Source organism: Grammomys surdaster, unplaced genomic scaffold (assembly GCF_004785775.1).
Source record: "Grammomys surdaster isolate TR1022 unplaced genomic scaffold, NIH_TR_1.0 148, whole genome shotgun sequence".
NCBI lineage: Eukaryota > Metazoa > Chordata > Mammalia > Rodentia > Muridae > Grammomys > Grammomys surdaster.
The window spans coordinates 2945893-2964818 of NW_021604606.1; the positions used below are offsets into that span (position 1 = coordinate 2945893).

The 18926-nt window shown below is 34.8% G+C and overlaps 1 protein-coding gene across 1 annotated transcript in view; it reads right to left on the bottom strand.

Moving 5' to 3' along the window:
- Positions 1 to 224: 224 nt before the first annotated feature.
- Positions 225 to 18926, bottom strand: part of Il1rapl1 (interleukin 1 receptor accessory protein like 1) — a 1073997-nt gene continuing 1055295 nt past the window's right edge. Inside the window, exons 8-10 of the mRNA XM_028765051.1 lie at positions 12248 to 12391; positions 1438 to 1608; positions 225 to 1010 (exon numbers count right to left, since the gene is read on the bottom strand). Coding sequence (XP_028620884.1) covers positions 292 to 1010; positions 1438 to 1608; positions 12248 to 12391 — 1034 coding nt within the window. The 3' untranslated portion in view covers positions 225 to 291. The remainder of the gene's footprint in view (positions 1011 to 1437; positions 1609 to 12247; positions 12392 to 18926) is intronic.

An 18926-nucleotide genomic window follows, 5' to 3' on the forward strand; every position in this document is an offset into this window, starting at 1 on the left:
GGAAGTTTCTATCTATACATCAGTCTCTTCTTTAAAAAAAATGTAAATTTACAAATTCAATGACATATAAAACAAAGTCAAAAAAAAGTAATGGTAAGAGACATGGTAAAACATGAAGACACTGATGCTACAAAGAAATTCCAAAAAATATATGTACAAGACCCTGTTTTTCCTCGTGTTCTAGAGATTGTAATGCATGTTTTTAACAGCAGCAGTCGAGGATTGAGTTCCAGGCACTGGACTGCAGATTCCTTTCAAACTCCCAGGAACGGGATGTCCTTTGCTTTTCTGTCACCAAATCACACTGGATATACTGGTCTCCCTTGGCAACAACGGCAGGATGGCACTGTTTGTGTGGGCTTCATCTGGATTCGGCTCCCTGCTCGACTTTGTCTGTGGCCGCTGCCCATTGATGAGTGTCATAGGGATGTTACAGTAGGTATGCTGATTTCCTATGGAGGTAAGTGGCAGGGTGCCCGTAGGAGGTACGTCGTACTCATAGCTTCGATAGTAGTGTTTCTGACGCATTTGTGAATGGTAGGTGTTGTGAAAGGTAGAACGGAGATCTGGATGGGCAGTGGCTAGAGCTGTGGAGGTGGCAGCAGCCATTGAAATGGCCGAGACAGTCTGCAGCTCCCCGAAAGGCCCCTGCTCACTGACGTCTAAAGCCTGCTCATGTGTAATGGGTTCTATCCTCTTAAAAGGCATTTCGTACTGTAAACGTTTCCAGAACTTCGAGTTCAACTTGTTGCATTTTGGTCCATGCCATTTAATAACCGTCAGGAGCTTGATGGTATGCTTGAGGGCCTCCACCTCCTGGTAGTTCATAATTCCTCGGAGTTCGCTGCATTCGATCAGTATCACTTTGATTTCTCCAGTCACAAGCATGTTTCGAAGTCTCGTTTCCAGCTCAAAGATGCTCCAGCCCCTTCGAACTACATAATTTGGGGTCATGACAATAATCAGCCGTTTACTTTGATCTACACATCTAGCCACATCTTCAATGTATGCTATAAAGAAAAAAAAAAGATGGATCAAGATAAGTGAACTATAAGAGCTCCAAAAGTCTCTGTTATTTTCTATCACATAGTAGGTAAGAATTGATTGTTGGTTAACACATTGTGAAGATGAAACAATGAATTAGCACTTTGGATGGAGTTTTGGCCTCCATTCTAGAAATATCAGAGATATTTTTTCTAGATGGAAGTATCTCATTTGATTTAAATTAATATTAAGGATCATAAAATATAATGATTTTTAGAATATAGAAATATAGAAAAATAAAGTATCTTCTGGTATATAAAAATTAAATTTCATCAAAAAATATTTCTTGTGACATTAAAATGCTATTTATGTGACTGCACAGACATACCGAATTGCAGCACACACACATATACACACAAATACACACACATACAAGAGAAAACTTTAACTTACTTCCAGTTGGGATCAAATCTCTATCTGGTATAAACAACTTATATCCATAATGCTTTTCAAGCATATCAGGGAGGATTTCAAGGGCAAAACGTTCTTCTTCCCCAGTCTCTTGATTCCACTGGTCAGGATCCACTTTGGTATATGACAGATAGGCATCATAATCTTTGTTATCTGTCAAAAAAATTGCAAAGTAAGTTCTAGAATGGAAGCAATAAAATATTAACAATATTCACTTTTATTGAAAAACTATTTCAAATGTTCCAATCCAAAAGGAAGGCTGTATTAATTTTTATCATGTGTTCAACAGCACCAACAATTCTGGCAGAAGCTTGGAGATACGAAGTGATTCTTTTGTTGTGAAAAAAAATAGTAGGAAAACAATTCAATGGGAAGAGTCATGAAGGAGTAAGGGCATTCATAAACTAGGGGCATTGCCATCAGGTTCAATTTCTGGCATTATCAAAAAACAAACAAACAAACAAACAAATATAATGAAATTCCAATTTTCATAAATTTTTAAACCCACATAATAAGAAGTCTTGAGAGAAGTTTAGAAAAAGCTACATGTTTTTAGATAATAGTATGTTATTAATGTATATATTGCATTTAACAACCCAGTCCTTGGATTTTTTGAAAGAGGGCTATGATCATTTAATTTCAACTTTGATTTATAAAATGATTAAAAGTGTAGAAAATGAGTAAACATAAGATAGGGCTTAAGAGAGCCTGTTTCTCATCACATGTAGCTTGCATTAAATTTCATTAGCTGTATTATAGTTGCCTTTATCTCTGGAAGGATGAATGCATTGCTTTTCAGCTATCTTTACAATAGGTTTTCTCAATAGGCTGTATGGTGCTTTTCAGCTGGACTCAAGCATGTTACTTAGACATTCTATAGAAAACAGTGAAATACACATGGCAGTGTGATAAAAGTGCTTATGTTTCAAAACAAACACAGTTCATAACTGAAAAAAAAAAAGAGAGCCTGTTTCTTATTCTACAGTTCCAGTCACCAACTATATTTCTGCCCACTAAAGAGATGGAAAACAGCTGATAGGAATTCTAATATTCATCATAATCTCAAGTATAGTCATTAAATTACTCTTTGCATGTTTTCATGGGATTCTCAATATCACGTATCACCAATAAAATGCAAACAAAATAAGAAACTTAACATTTAATCAGTTTAAAAAAAACAGATTCAACAGGTTTTTCCTTTTTATAGTGACTGAAGTAGCTATTGTATTTACTGTTTCATAAAATTACTTTTTACAGTAAAAAGAGAGTTTATATTCTATAAAGTTAAGAAATAAAAATAATGGACTGGAGAGCTGGCTCAGCAATTAAGGGCACTGACTGCTCTTCCAGAGATCTTGAGTTCAATTCCCAGCAACCACATGGTGGCTCTCAACCACCCGTAATGAGATCTGATGCCCTCTTCTCGTGTGTTTGAAGACAGTGGCAGTCTATTCACATACATAAAATAAATAAATCTTTAAAAAAAGAAATAAAAATATTAAATGAAAATATTATTAAGAAGTTTTGCTGTGTTCAGCCCCAATTAGTAAATCTACAACATAAACTGTATACCCAAGGCTCAGGGAATATTACAAAAGAGGGGACTGAAAGATTCTAAGAGTCAGAAGACCAGGATACCTGATACAAGATTGTTTCCAGTAGTTATTAACAGAGATGTTTTCCCCATGAGTGGTCAACAATAAGATTGCATAGTGACTTACATAGTGACTTACAACAAGACTTACATAGTGACTAGAAAAACAAAACAAAACAGGACAATACTGTGGGAGAATTTCACAAGACTCTACCCTTACATGAAGACTATAGGGAATCAATGGCTGCTAAGAGAGGGATGACATGTTTTTTTCTAGAGATGAGGCCACTGATAGGTTATGCAATCCAAAGTGGTCAATCTTAAACACATGTATATATGAGCAACAGTAAATTAATTAAGTTGTATGTGTGTGTGTGTGTGTGTGTGTGTGTGTGTTTGTAGATAATAAAGAACAAAGCCTTGAATTTGAGGAGTGGGAGCCATGAAATCATTTGGAAGGTGGAAAGTGAGAGGTAGAAATGATGCCAATAAATTACTCTTGCAGCAATTCTGAAAGAAAACAAAATAAAATATATTGGATGCAATGATGTGTATCTACAGTCTAAGCTATTTGGATGGCTGAAGAAGATAATTAGAGGTCAAGAGTTCAAAACCAACCTAAACATAACAGTGGCAATGAGTACTGTCTCAAGAAACAAAATCAATTCAAACCAAACCAGAGAGCCAACATTAAATAACATTAAGTAATCTTCATGAGAGAAAGAAAAACTGAAAACATTTCAAAAATGAACCTGATAAATAAATGCATCCTTTTCTTTAACAGACAAGAAGCTGAGCAACTCATGTATTGACATTTTAGAAAAACACATCTTTGACCCCTCTCTTTTCTAGATGAACATAGTATATTGAATCTGTCTAGGAAAGAGGTATACTGACAAGGGAAATGGTTTGCTATTGAGAGCTGGATCTTTAATATCTATTGAGTAGTTGTCAGATGTTGTTGGCAGCTGCCTTTTTTATTGCTCCCAAATATTTATAAGTAACATAAATGAAAGTGACAGAGTCCATTATTCACAAAATGAGTTACTAAAATAAAACTAGGAGAGGCAAAGATGTACGTTTAGGAATAAGATAACTCAGAAAACTGATAATTAGAAGTTGTCACTGATATAATTTGGGCCACATTTCTCTCTTAGGTCTCACAAAATGTTTTACATTCCTATGCAACCTCAGATTTCTAAGATGTACTTTTTCATGTTAAAAATATTGTAGAACTTTATAAATAATAAAGGAATGCATATACATTAAAATTATGAACTTATAATCTTAGTATTTTGACCTTTGTGCTTTATTGAATAGCTGTGTAATGTTTTTTTCAATTTTTGTTGATATTTAAGTTTAAACCAAGAAGCTTGGACATGCTAGGCAAATTCTGTACCTAAATTTAACTTGCTTTTAATTTCAATTCTGCTATGGTAGTCTGTGTAAAATATATTCTGAAATAAAGCAGCTTGAATCAAGCAATTAGACATTTTATAACATTGGTCTAGTTTACATGTTTACCATTTAATATTTTTCCAGACTGTTTCACCTATACATTCTTAAATATTTAAATGGAACACTAAATTACATAGGTTTTGAGACAGGGCCCTTATGTATATTCTAGGCTGGCCTCAACCTTAACCTACTGAATGCTAAGATTACAAGCATACAACATGTGGCAATAATTAAGACATGGTCCTGATTGCATGGCTCAGAGGTTGAACGCACTTTCTCTGCAAATGTGAGGACATGAGTTTGAATTCCCAGGAGCTACATACAATCCAAACACAGTAGCAGCAACATCTAAAATCTGAAGCTTCCTCTGATGTGATGGGAAGCTGAGACATGAGACTCCTGGAAACTCCCAGGCCAGCTAGACTTCATATGCCAGGGAGAAAAACAACAAAGTTACCCCACCTCAAACAGTAGAAAGAAAGGACCACTATATGAGGCTGTCTTGACCTCCAAATGTGTTCATGGCGTGTGTGTACCTGAATTTACATTCACACATGCACAAAGGTAAATTAAAAGGTAAAAATACAATATTTGTGGTGTTGATATTTTATGATGAGAACAACAGCAGATGAGCTGAACTTCTGACTTTAATAAATTGTGAGTCATGTAGGATTTTAATTTCTGATCTATGCAGAAGTACCTTGGAGGCTAAGACATTTCTCAATGGTAGGGCACTTGTCTAGTAGTATATACAAAGCCATAGATTTGATCCCTAGAATGGATAAAACGTGAGATCAAAACAACTTCTTGAAGCTATTTAGTAGTAAATGTATCCTAAATATATAGCAAACTGGCACTAGAGTCACATATTAAAGTCCTTTCTCTGCAGACTTAAGAAGGTACTAGCTAGCATAGTTGTTAGAAGTCTTAAGAGGTATTGTAGTGTGGCTTTTTACTTGGGGTACATCATCTGGAATTTTGGAGTAGTGATCACTTTGGATAGTTAGTCATGGCAACAAAATAAGGAAACCAGTACAGAGATATCTAGGTCTACAGAATGGCAATGGAGCTTTTGTCACTCCCTAGTTAGAAGAAGGTAGGGGAGAATCATAGAACACTCACCTGGGAATGCAACTATTATTATTTCCTGCCCTCACTTCCCACCAAATGCAAGTGATTATGGGAGATGCTAGGGGTTTTTTGTTGTTTGTTTGTCTGTTTTTTTATGTTTCTGTTTTTATGGCTATTGGTGGTGGTGGTGGTGATATGTGTGTGCATGTGTCTAAGAACAGAAAGGTTAACAGAAAGTAGAACTCTATGATGCAGCTTTCATCAGGCTATTATCCAAGAAAGAGGGGAATTTTTTTTTGCGGGTAACCTACACTTCTGTGGGAAACCCCTCAGCCATGCTCTCTAAGTCAGCCCTCTGAAAATTCATTGATTGACCAAGTTGGATTTGGATGGAATTGTTACGTTTATCTGTCTGCAGTGACCTATGTTGTGTGAATAGATATTTACTCCTATCTCCTCAGGAAGAGTTAATGCAGCAAGAGGGGAAGAGATAGCAGACTAGTACCAGGGAACACTGGATGTGATGACTTTGAATAGATCATATGCCCAAAATAACATTTTGTTTCTCCTTTGGGAATTCAAAAACTGTATGCAATTTCACTAATCACCACTAACCAAAAAAAAAAAAAAATCATAAAAAAAGGCCAGCACCACAGATTTTTCTTACATGATATGTAGAGATACAGTATTTCATTCACTGTGTAGATGAAGACAGTATTCCTGAATCTACAAATAAGAACTTGTAGTTGAATAAGAAAAAAAACTAAGGATATGCATAATCTAAGACTGCATAGATGCTAATTGGTTGTATATATTCAACAAGGAATAAGGGCTCATTTTTTAAAGATGGAGTAGAGATTTTAAAAGATTGTTTTAACTTATTTGTCTAATGTTGATAATAATACTAAGCATTGAATTAGATCCCTGTCTTTATTTTTGAAATATGAATTTTGTTGGTCATTATGTTTGTAAAACTTGCATCATTATGATTAGGAGCAACCATAACCTGTATAATCCAAAGGCAGAGAAAAAGGGGGAATAAACAGTCTTCTCAAAAAAAAAAAAAAACCTCAATGAAGGATTATAGCTTTTAAATAAACCTGGAAGAGAAACCCCAGCAAAGGCATGGAAAAACAAAAAATGCTGATATTTTGATGTCTTCCTTTCTAATTTATTCTAGTATAGAGTATGGTATTCTCTTGACATAAGTTCTCCTCTGGAGACACTAGATTTATCTTATCATGATGTTGATCTATTAATTAGAACAAGGGACTATTCTAGAGACAGCTCCCACAAACATTTAAAATATCTTTATTTCAGATCAAAAGAAGGTGTTTAACTTATTAGTTCAAGAGAAGTTAAAAATCAGGATCAGTTGTGAAAATCAGTACTTTTTATTAAATATAAAATCTTTGAAATCAATGATACTCAAGGCATATGGATTATTTAACGTATTTTGAATATATAATCCATCCTAACAAGTATGTATCAGCGTCAATGTCCTTTGGGAACTCTAGGCTAAGCTCTACCATAGTCCTGTACCTGCTACAGAATGAATGATGGAAAAGAATGTTTGGATGTCAGCTGTTGGATCTCCAGTTTCTATTTCTGGAGTGCTGTCATACTAGGTTCAAAAATGTTCTTGAAGGATTTTCTTTCCCTTGAAGCATACATATACACATTCAATACACACTCATTTCCAGGATTCAAACTTCTTTAAATATTTGTTTGTTTTCTTTTTGAGACAGGGTCTCACTGTGTATTGGTAACTTGTCTAGAACTTGCTATGTAGATTAGCTGTCCTCAAACTCACAGAGACCTGATAGCTTCTTCCTCCTAAGTGATGGGGCTAAAGGTCTGCACCACCAGGTTCAGTGTATGTCTATATTTTTAAAGTCAATATAACAATTCTTATAAAGTTTCATTTTATTCTGGAATAATGGTAGTGGGGGATTAGATAAACGACTCATCTAACTTCTAACCTTACAGATAGAAGATTTAGCTACAATAACCCGAGAGTGTTGCATAATTACATTACCTTAGGCTCATTTTGAATAGCTGTCTTGGACCAAGAAGTAACATGTCATCATCCTTTCAAGAGAACTGATCATACAAGAGTGGCAATGTTACACACATGATTTAATCTACCATTTGATAGCAATTACTTTCTAAGTTAGGATGGCCAGACTTGCTCTAGTAGGAAAAATGGGGCATTTCTATTGTTTGGTGCTTGAGAAAAAGAAGTCACAGTTATTTTGTATTTAGAAAGAGAATTATGGAGAGTGTAAAGGATAATGTAGACACGTATACTATAAAGGCAAGAAGATAGTGAAGGAGACTTAGAAAAAGCATTGAAATTAAGGGAAAATGTTGATTGGCATGAGGTGGTATTGACTGGCTTTGATGATAATTTAGGAAAAAAGTATGTCCATTGACATAGACTGTACCAAGAAGAATTGGGGACTAGAAAGAATGATAAAGAGCAGAAGAAGCAGGGAATAGAAAACCCAGGATTAATATTTAACATCATAGAAGTAGTCAATATATAATAACAAAAGTAATACTAAACCAACAGAACTGTATGCAGGATATTGAGATTTAACAATTATGTGTTTACAAACACAATTGACAATAGTCCAATAAGCATGACCCCCAAAAGCTGGGAGCTATAAAGTTAAAAAAAAAAAGTGACAAGGCTTGACTCCAGGTAACAACACATCTGCAATTCATTTAAAGCTGCGTTGGAGAGAAAAAGAGAAAGTAAAGCAGGAATATATTCTATCTGAGAAAAAAAAACACCTCAATATAATCCTTCTGTATCAGAATCTTTGTGATATAAGACGGATTAGAATCTGGAAATACTTACTGTTATGACTTGAAAAAATTGGCTGAATGGGTTCCTGATACTACATTCTCTACTTTCTTATCTTTTACATTAGATACAATTTTGGAATGGGAATCATTTGGACTTGGGTTAAAATTCTTTCATGTTGTATGTTTTAAAATAAAAGTAAAATAATAAATCTTCAAAAGCCTAGTAAACCTTTTTTTTCCTTCAGTGATTGAGATGGAACCCAGTGCCTGATGTGTGCTAGACATGTGTTCTACCCCTGAGCTATGTACCACTCATCCTGCAGCTAATCTTTATTTCCACATTCTTTTTATATTCTTTCCTTATTTTTGCTTTCAAGAGTATTTTAAATTTCCTTTTTTTAGAATCAATATACTGATAAAATGGCTAAGGATAAAAGAGAAAAACAAAAAAATTGGCTTCGCCTTTTATTATGGAAGTATGCATCTTTAAAAGTCAAAAACTTCTCAAAGGCTCGGCATTTCTGTTACCAATCATCTCTTTTGGAAAAGGTAAATGACAGTGGGGAGCTAGGAATATAGGGCTTTTATATTTTACAAAGTGTTTTCTATCTCTAGATCAGTAATAAGAAATGAAGGAATGTCTCTAAGATTAGGCAATTGTATGGGTTTCTGAGAAGGGGATGGGCATCAGAGTTTCTGGGCATCAGGGAGCAGAAGGGATGATAGATGGAAAAACCTGTGTTTTGAGGAAGAATCAGTGAGAGTAAGGATTTATGTCCTTTTTCTCAAGAAGCCACCATGCTAGTTCTGGGAACTCAGGCTCGGTCTTCTGTAAGAGCAGCCAGTACTCTATACCACTGAGCCATGTCTCTAGCACCAAACTTCTTACATTCTTAATATTTCTAGAAAAGGTGCCCTATAAAACAGTGTTTCTAGAAGTTGTACAAGTCAGGTCCATTGTGGTAAGGTGGATTACTTAAGGATGGGCTCTTGGTCACCATCTCAGCAGGAGCAGGTCTGTTTTAATTCCAAGAGGATCACTGCACTTGCAGAATGAACTTCTCATAAAACCATTTCAATGTTCTCTGCCTTAGCAGTCTTTGCTATCTTTTTTTCTTTAGCAATATTATGTGCACATTAATCTTATGCAGATGATAATTGAGTTTATTACCGTGGCTTTCTTTAGGCTTATTGCATTCACAGGAGCATCTCAAAGAAAGCCCTAGTACTTATATACCTGATTATGCTCAAGATAGCCTGAAGGACAGGCTTTAACAAATCTTAAGGCATTTATAAACTAAATTAGCTTTCTGAGGGAAATTTTAGCTTGTTACAATATTGTTTGTTACTGTTTCTCTGCTTTGTCTTCTCACCTGAAACAACACACAAAAAAATGAGGACCCAAATAGCTTCAGAATAGCAATGAAATCCATTTGGCTTATACAAATAGCCTACTCAAGTGTGCATAGGTAGCAAGGTTCCTCAAAATAAATTTAAAATTACAGAAATTCAACTGATTGTGGTTCTGCTTTTTTTTTTAAAAAAATTAAATTCTGTCATTTTCTACATTCAGAAAATGACAGATGAAGCCTGCACTGGAAATTGATTGCTTGGGTAAAATCATTCATATCATTCAGAACAAAATAAAGATATTTAAAGCAAGGTAATAGATAATGTGAGATTGTTTAGATAAACTGCCTTTTCAAAAATCATCAACTTCTAATTGCACAAATAACAGCATGTATTCAGATTATGTTGTGTGTATTAAATTTTAAAAATAATGTAGACTTGTTAACAGACGATAAAGGATTTGGAAATAGATTTCTTTTATATTTCTACTTGGCCATTTGCAGCAATACTTGAATTATCATTTTAAATGAATTATTCAACTTGTTTACTCATGTATTTATTATTTTTAATTAATATATTTTTATTACAAAGTAGTTTATTGAGAAGTAATTCAAGATTTCTGGGATTAATCAAATCTTCTATATAAGTTTTGTATAAAATATAAAGCCTTGGAAATTAGAAATTCTATACAAATATAAGAATTATTTGACTTTTGGGAGGCTCAGTTACCTTATCAATGAAGTGCAGATAATACTGAACTTTTATGAGGTTTAGTAGGAATAATTTTAGGATGTATGGCACACAGATTGTTGTTCTCATCCAACAGTAGTTCTGACATTAACAGTTTTCTTGTATATTCTTGACATAACCAGAATATACTAATTTATGTGAACAGGGAAGGAAATGGGAAACAAAGAACAACTAAGAAACATAATCACTTTAAGAAAACTCCTCCTTGCAGACAGGAGCCTAGCATGGCAGTCCTCAGAGAGGCTCTACCAGCAGCTGACTTACACAGTTGCAGATACTTATAGCCAGCCAACCATTAGATTGAGGTCAGGGACCCTATAGAGGAGTTAGAGAAAGGACTGAAGGAGCTGAAAGGATTGGCAACTCCATAGGAAGAACAACAATATCAACTTATCAGATCCCTCAAAGCTCACAGAGACTAAGCCACCAACCACAGAGCAAATATGAGATGGTCCATAGACCCAGCTAAGCATGTAGCAGAGGGTTGTCTTGTCTGGCCTCGGTGGGAGAGGATATGCCTAATCCTGTAGAGAGAGACTTGATGAGCCAGGAAAGGGGGATACTGGGGGTGATGGCAGCTGTGAGACTAGGTGGGTGGGGGAGTGGCTGGGTGGGAGAGCACACTTTCAGAGCCAGAGGGGAGGAGGGATGGGGTAAAGAACTCTGGGGGTGGGACCAGGAAGAGGAGGCAACATTTGGAATGTAAATAAATAAAATAATTTAATAATAACAAAGAAAATCCACAAAACAATAATGATTCTGCAGCATGTCCCTTTCGTTAGTGGCAACAGGAGAAGAGTAAATGGAGAGGATGTTGGGAAATACCAATAAACCATTCCTTTTTACAAGTTTGACAACTGACAGCTCTGACTATGGACCCAATGGAAACAGGCACAAATTTTGATTTTCTTTCGCACTACTTAATGTAAAACTGACAAAGAGAAATGCTTATCAACAGAATTGAGAAACCGAAATAATTTACACTACTCTTGACACTTTTCAAGTGCTATGTATTTTGCAAGTTTAACTTACATTTTCCAAGTGACCCCAAAGGAACACAAAATACCTTGAAGTTCACTAATGGATGGTGTTTGGAGGTCAATTTCATAAACCCTAGATTCTATTCAGAATGTACACATATTTTTGGATGGCTTGAGGCAAATGATAATTACTGTTTCTATAAACACAGTTTACTTGTTCAATATGAACAAAGGTGTTAGATGTGCTATTATAAAAAACAATGTAGGCCTATACATTTTCCATTGGTCTACCCTTGGAATGACAGACATGAGCCTAGCATCTAAAAATAGAGAGATGGACTATACTGAAGAGCCTCTTGGAAGAATGCTAAAATAGTCAGTACAAGTTAATAAAACAGCTATCCATCTAAATAAGAACAAATTGAAATTCACTTCAAACTGCTCCACTTGGGAAGACAATTAAAAGAGAAACACCTTATCTATAGAAAAGTGAAGCTGGCCTTTCAGTGCTGACTACAAGGTGAGAAAAAAGGAACATACCAATGGCATTGCAATCAGCATCTGTAATGTGTAAGCGCTGTTTGGAATACAAGTCTAAAAAGGGTAGGTGTAACTTGCCAAGAAAACTACCTATTGCTTCTAGATCACTACATGTATTTCCATACAGAAATGATCTTGCAAAGATACACATAACTTTTCTTTTGCTTGATTAAATAGAAGCAAGACACAAGTAAGTATATTCAGAAGCAACAATAACACAGGGAAATCATCCTACCTCCATCCAGTTCCTCAGCTCCAAAATGATTCCTGTAGAAGAGCATGATTTCTATCTTGTAACATTTATATATGGTCACCGAACAGACGAGCAGCAAGAGAATAGCGCCAAGCCCTCCAGCAAGTTCAACAGTGTACATCAACTCTAGGGGATGAAAGCAATGGAGAATTATAAAATAATAACTTATAAAAGGCACAACTATTTTGTTTCATGATTTTGCAAGTGACTTCGGACACATTAAAACAATCTCATCCCCCTTTCTGTGACAAATTGTTTTGTTTAGTTTTATGACGTTAAGTCTCACTGTTTATTTTAGCCTGGCCTTGAACTTGTAATCCATCTGCCTTAGCCTCTCAAGTTCTGGTTTCACGGGCATGTACAAACATATTCATCTTGTGTGAGGCTTTAAACTAGCTTTAGTTTTGGATTCTGTTTCCTGGGTGATTGGATAAGATGATATGTGACAATGTTGCTTAGTAACACTACTTTGGTAAAAATGAACTTGGCTGACATATTGCCTCTGAACTAAAAATACTGTAAATGTCTCATTTCAAACTTTAATATTGGGTTTGCCTCAATGCAGCAACTTTTACATGTGCACATATCTCTTGAGACGGTCCTGTGAACTGTGCTTTTAGACTTGATAAAAGAGACACATTTTAAGACAGGGCAGTTTTATGATCATCTGCATATGCTTTTTGATCCATTTTACCTGTGAGTTGGGTTCAAAGTAAAATAAAGGGGCTAAATAGCATAGTTCCTAGAAGGCATGTACACTGCTCAACTACCCACTGAATTCTGTCTGTCGTCTCCTGCAAGAAGGCATGACTTTTGATGTATATTTCTCTGAAGAGTAGTGTCCCTGCATATTAACATAATCTTGCAGGCTGAGAGCTTAAGTGGAATTAAAACCTAGATCTCCAAGTAGATATAACAATAACATGTGTTGTAAACTTTTATTATTTATATACTACTTTTTTCCTTCACTTTTCCTTTATATTATGCTATGTATGCTACTATTGAGATGTCTAAATGAGGAATTTTCTTGACATTTGAAGCATACAAGCTCTTCTTTAGCATATAGAGTGTTGATATTCTAACAAAAATGATTGGACCAAAAAATCGGGGTAAAATAGTCACTTACATTTTCTCCTTTAGAGCTTATCAAGATTGTAAGGACAGTTAAGGATGCATATACACACACTAAAACTCACTCTACTTGTTGCCTGTGTATGCATGTTGTCATTGATCATCACAGTTTAAATGTTATTACTGATAGGTAGCTGTTGTTCCCTGACATTAAGCTGAAAAGTAGTAGTTTAACTGATTAAGTAAGGTGTTGTGTGTAGCAGTTTTGTCTCTTCTGTGTTGAAAGGAAACTCATTAACACCTAGAATGCTAAAAGGGAGGTGAAGTAACAAGATGTTCCAGAGAAGTAGAACATCTCTCCTTAAGCTTAGAAAGTAAACAACTCTAACCAGATTCATTAGATGTCTCCTGACCAAAGTAATAAAGAGTTCTGAAGTCAAGCTGCAAAGACACTGGGACCAGATCAGCTGCCTGGAAGAAGTAGAAACGAGCCAAGGTACCTGAATGAGGTTTAGTCATTGGGAAAGGATACTCTCCAGTCTGTTATGCTGTCTGCAGGTTGTGGAGTGTGCGTTAGCTTTTCAGTTTTCATGAGCTATTATTACCCATGCTGGAGTGGGCTTTGCTAAGGCTGCTGTCATTTGAGACTTTTTTGCCAACAACTACAATAAAACAGTAATAAAATTTATTGGTTCATCAAATTGATCTTTGGTTGTATCCTTATTTTGGTCTATTATCAGTTCCCTACCTGAGGTGAGTAGACTGTTGTTCATATCTCCTGAAGAATAGTCTCACAGACCATGCAATCATTTACTTAAAACATGAAACTAATGTTATTTTGATTCTGTACTTGGGAAATTGTGAAGGATTGGGGTTGTATAATTTATAGGACAATCAATAAAAGCTTAGTTGAAAACAGTAAAATCATTCGTGACTTGCAACAATGCATACTATTTGGTGACAAGTTCACTTCTAAATTCTCATAAATAGGCCAAAATAATGATGGGAATGAGGTACTGCAAAGAAAATAATTTGGAAAGTATGGTCCTTATTTTCTCACATGAACATTTGTATGTATGTTTGTGTGTGTATGTATGTTTGTGTGTGTGTGTGAGTGTGTGTGCCTGTGAATGTGTGCATGTGCAAAAGAGAAAGAGAGTTTGTGTGTATGTGTTTATATGTGATAAAATTTGTCTTCTAACAATTAAGAAAATTTCAGCCACATTTCTCATTATCTAGTTCTTCATTACTAATGTAACTATTTAATAAACTAAATACATGTAACTACTATTTAATCAGGTGTATTTTTGTACTTAATAAAATTAAATTAAATGTTGAAGATTTTAATTAACAAGATCTGACTATGACTTTAAGATCAAAAAAGGTAAAATAAGAAATTAAATATTTCTGAGTCAAAGTAAATTAACATAAAATATGAAATAACAGGAAATAATTACACCAGCTTTATCTGTTAAACACTGTAAGGAACCATACAAGAGAGAACTAGAAAAGTGCAAGGAGCAAAATGCAAAATGTTCTTCATGATAGTGTTTCACTTTGACTGTGTGCACAGAAAGAATAAGTGGGTAAATAATATTGTGGAGTACTTTGGGTTTTGTTCTCTCAGTACACCAATTGAATTCTACCACACAGAGAAACCTGAATGAAAGTACAACTTATACCCATAGGATTGATGGTTCAGATACCAAAACATCCTGATTTAAAATATACTGGACATTATAGGAGTGATAATAATTTAGGTTATGATGACTTCTGTGGTCCAAGGGACCAAACAAATGACCTCATGCTAGGGGAAGGCTCAAATTCTGAAGCATACACATAGCCCACATTGTGACACTTTTTTTATGTTCTGTTTTTGATTTATACTTCATTCTGGCTAGTTTAATGTTAACTAGACAACACAAACTAATGACATCTGGGAGGAGAGAACGTCAATTGAGAAATTCCCCTCATAAAATCCAAGTGTGGGCAAGCTGGAAGGTCATTTTCTTAATTAGTGATTGATATGAACGTCCTCATGTCCCTGCAGGTGGTACCACTCCTGGGTTGGTGGCCTTGGATACTATATGAAAGCAGAATGAGCAAATGATGGGAAGCAAGGCAGTAAGCAACACTTCTTTATGGCCTCTGCATCAGTTTCAGCCCCCAGGTTTCTGCCTTGATTGAGTTCCTGCTCTGACATCACTCTACAGACTGTGATTCAGGTGTTTTATCACAGCAATAGAAATCCTAAATTAAGACATACATTTAATTTACAAAATTGAAACTTCTTGCATAAAAAAATGGAAATTGATCAAACATAATTATCATGATTAAACATTAATGATGAGAGAACATAATTGTGCTATTACATTGGGAAAGTTTCCAATAAAGTGAAAAATCAATGTCAATATCAATTCTACTCCTACGTAGTTCTTCAATATATATAAACATATACTTGAAGGAAGTCATGTGCAAAAATGTTTGGAGTAGTCTTATCCATACTAACAATGACTGGAAACAACCCAAATCCCTTTAACAGGTGATGTTGGATAAACTAGTGTCTTCCCATAAGTAGATTCTACCCATCAAACAAAAGAGAAAACTAAAGATGCACACCATGAGAGAACCCATAGGGTTACAGTCATTGAAGGAAGCCAAACGCAAAGTAATATTTACCATGTGATTCTACAAAAGTACAAGAGCAGCATACTACAGTGCAGTGATATAAGCCAGAAACTGTATATTTCTTACGGGAGAAGTGAAGAGAACATTTATTGGAAAGGAGAAATGGGTGGACTTTACAGGGTAAAGGAATATATTTTATCTTGTCTTGGTAGATACACAAGTGTAGGCATTTGTTAAAATTCATTGATATGATCACTTGAGGTCTATGAATTTTATCTTATGTCAATCACAATTCAATTCTTTAAAATTGTGATTGCTTATGAAAAGCTGTTACAAATTCTGACGCAAGGCCTGTGTGAAGAGATACTTTAAGGAAATATTGGAGATAGAACAGCTGTTATGCTGTAGATAACTAGCCAAGCAGGGAAGGATTGTTCTATAGTGATTCCAAGTCCACACTTTATAGCTGGACGCATAGCACTAGGGCCAAGACTGTAACAGCATAAGTACCATACATAGTCAATTAGCTCTAGAGACAATGAAAATGATGCTTGAACCATGTTCTTGGTAATATAATAATAAAAAGGAACCTCATTTTCTTCAGATGGAGTTCATAATCTAGGTTTCTGCATATGTTCAAACTGATGTTTATTTCTTGGTTCTTTTTAAATTGATATTTCTTTTATTTTTGAGGTTATAATATTACATTTGTCTCTTCCCTTCCCTCCCTACAAACCATCCCATATACCCCTCCTTGTTTTCTACTAAATTCACAGACATTCTTTTTCAGAAATTGAATAGGAATAAATTACAGGAAAAATTGTACTTATTTTTTTATTTCTAGAGAAAATATGGGTTATTTCTTTTTATAGAAGTCATAGACCATCAAAGTTGTATCAAATACATTAAATATTCTTATAGTTAGATAATCAATAGTATTATCTGAAAAGTTATTTTAAAAAGAAAGAGTAGGGTTGAGGTAGATTTTCAGTTTCAGAAATTATTGTATGTCATGTGAACAGCTTTGAGGTACAAACATATGAATAGCTACATATACTTAAAACCTGAGCAATGAACAAGGATAGCTCTTTTGAGAGGCAGTCATTTACTACTAATAAGAGCATTTGAAAACTCATCCAAAGAAATGAACAATTTGTAAGGTGCTAGATTATCCAAAACCTTAAACTTTTCTCAGATATCTCATCAGAAGCTCTGCAGTGCTACAAGTACACACATAGTGTTCTTCCAGTACCTGTAGAAGGAGATTGGGGATGAAACTTAGTCTTTTTTCACAAGGCACACACTGGTGCTGCTCCTTTGTTGTGGTATCTGATATAGGCATATCTACTGTAAATGTACACAGACTAGTATTTATGAAGTTGATGTAAATTTGTCACATTGTAAAAATGCTCCCAAGGAAAATGATGCATTAGATTTAGTCTGTTACACACCTGCACCAAGATGAACACTTACAAATATGAGCCCTATTTCTTTTATGGCTTATCTGTGACATCAGAACAAAATCAGAAGGGGTTAAATTTTGCCACTGTTAAGAGAAATTATCTGGGCCTTCTGTCTTTTATCTTTGCATTATTACTTGACTGTGAATGGTATTGTCTTTGCGAATATCATTTTCCTTTTGAAATGGAGCCTGCTTTTCAGCTCTACTCCAAGTTGCCTGAAGAGGCAGCATTTAAAAAAACAAAAAGATTCCATTCCAGCACATCTCAGCTTCTGAGAATGGGAAGAGAAAACCCAAACTTTCAGAAACAAAAACAAACACAAACTCAAAAATGTATTATTTGGTTAAAATCATAGACTCTACCCCCTTTAAAGGACTGAGATTGAATATTGAAAATTGTAAAGCAAAGCTGCTCAGCAAAAACCTAAGGGAAACTGGCATTTGCTTAAACACGACAAATGAACAAGTGCCAAAGAGTTACATTTAAGGGCACCGACAGTCATTTAGTTACAGGCAATTAACAATAGTCCTTGGAAAGCTTCAGTACAGTCTAAGGGAAAACACATTGATTATTGCTGCAGTAGTAGACTGCTTTCTGAATAAATTGCTTCAATTTAAAACTAGATTTGCTACAAGCATTTTGAGCAATGACTACAATTTTTTTTCTTATCAAGACAGTTGGTGCAAGCAACCCTTTAAAAGAAATGGCTAATTAAAATAAAGCACATGCCATCTCTTGGTATATTGGATTACATTGCAAATAATAAATGTACTTGGTTTGCACTAATCTTGCTGCAATTACCTAGTGTAGTTTGGGATCCTATATTTTTTTATTGGCTTGTACCTGGCATTAGCATTTATGTACTCTTTTTCTGGAAACCTTTGAAGAAGTAAAAATTTAACAAAATAAAAGTTCATGGGGTTTTATTAAGCTCAGTTGTCTGAATTTTCATTTTGCATCTCTGAACTCTATTCATATTCATATAGATGTATAAATTTTGTTGAAAGTGTAACAGAAAATTTTGAGTGGCTTACTCTTAAATAGTTCATTCTAAAACTGTTTTGTTCTTATATAAAATTGTTTGACATGTTCTGCCCTGATTTATAGGCAGTAAAATGCAAGTCAGTTGTGGAAACACATGATAGACACCATAATGATACTAGCTTTTTCATTAGCTTCACCACATACTATTTTCTACTGTTGTGTTATAAAGAGCTTGGTTTATAAGGATTTATCCATCCACATAAATTCATATACATATTTATTTCTCTGAAGCAGTATAAATTATTTGTTCCCGGCAGGAGGATAATTATGATCAGCCTACATAGATATTCAACTCAATTTCTATGATACATCAGCACAATTTTGAAACAGTTACACTTTTGTGAAGTTGAATTGTTACTTATATAGTAGCAAGAATATATATATATATATATATATATATATATATATATGAATATAAGCATATATTACAGAAATATAAGCATCATATATTCCTA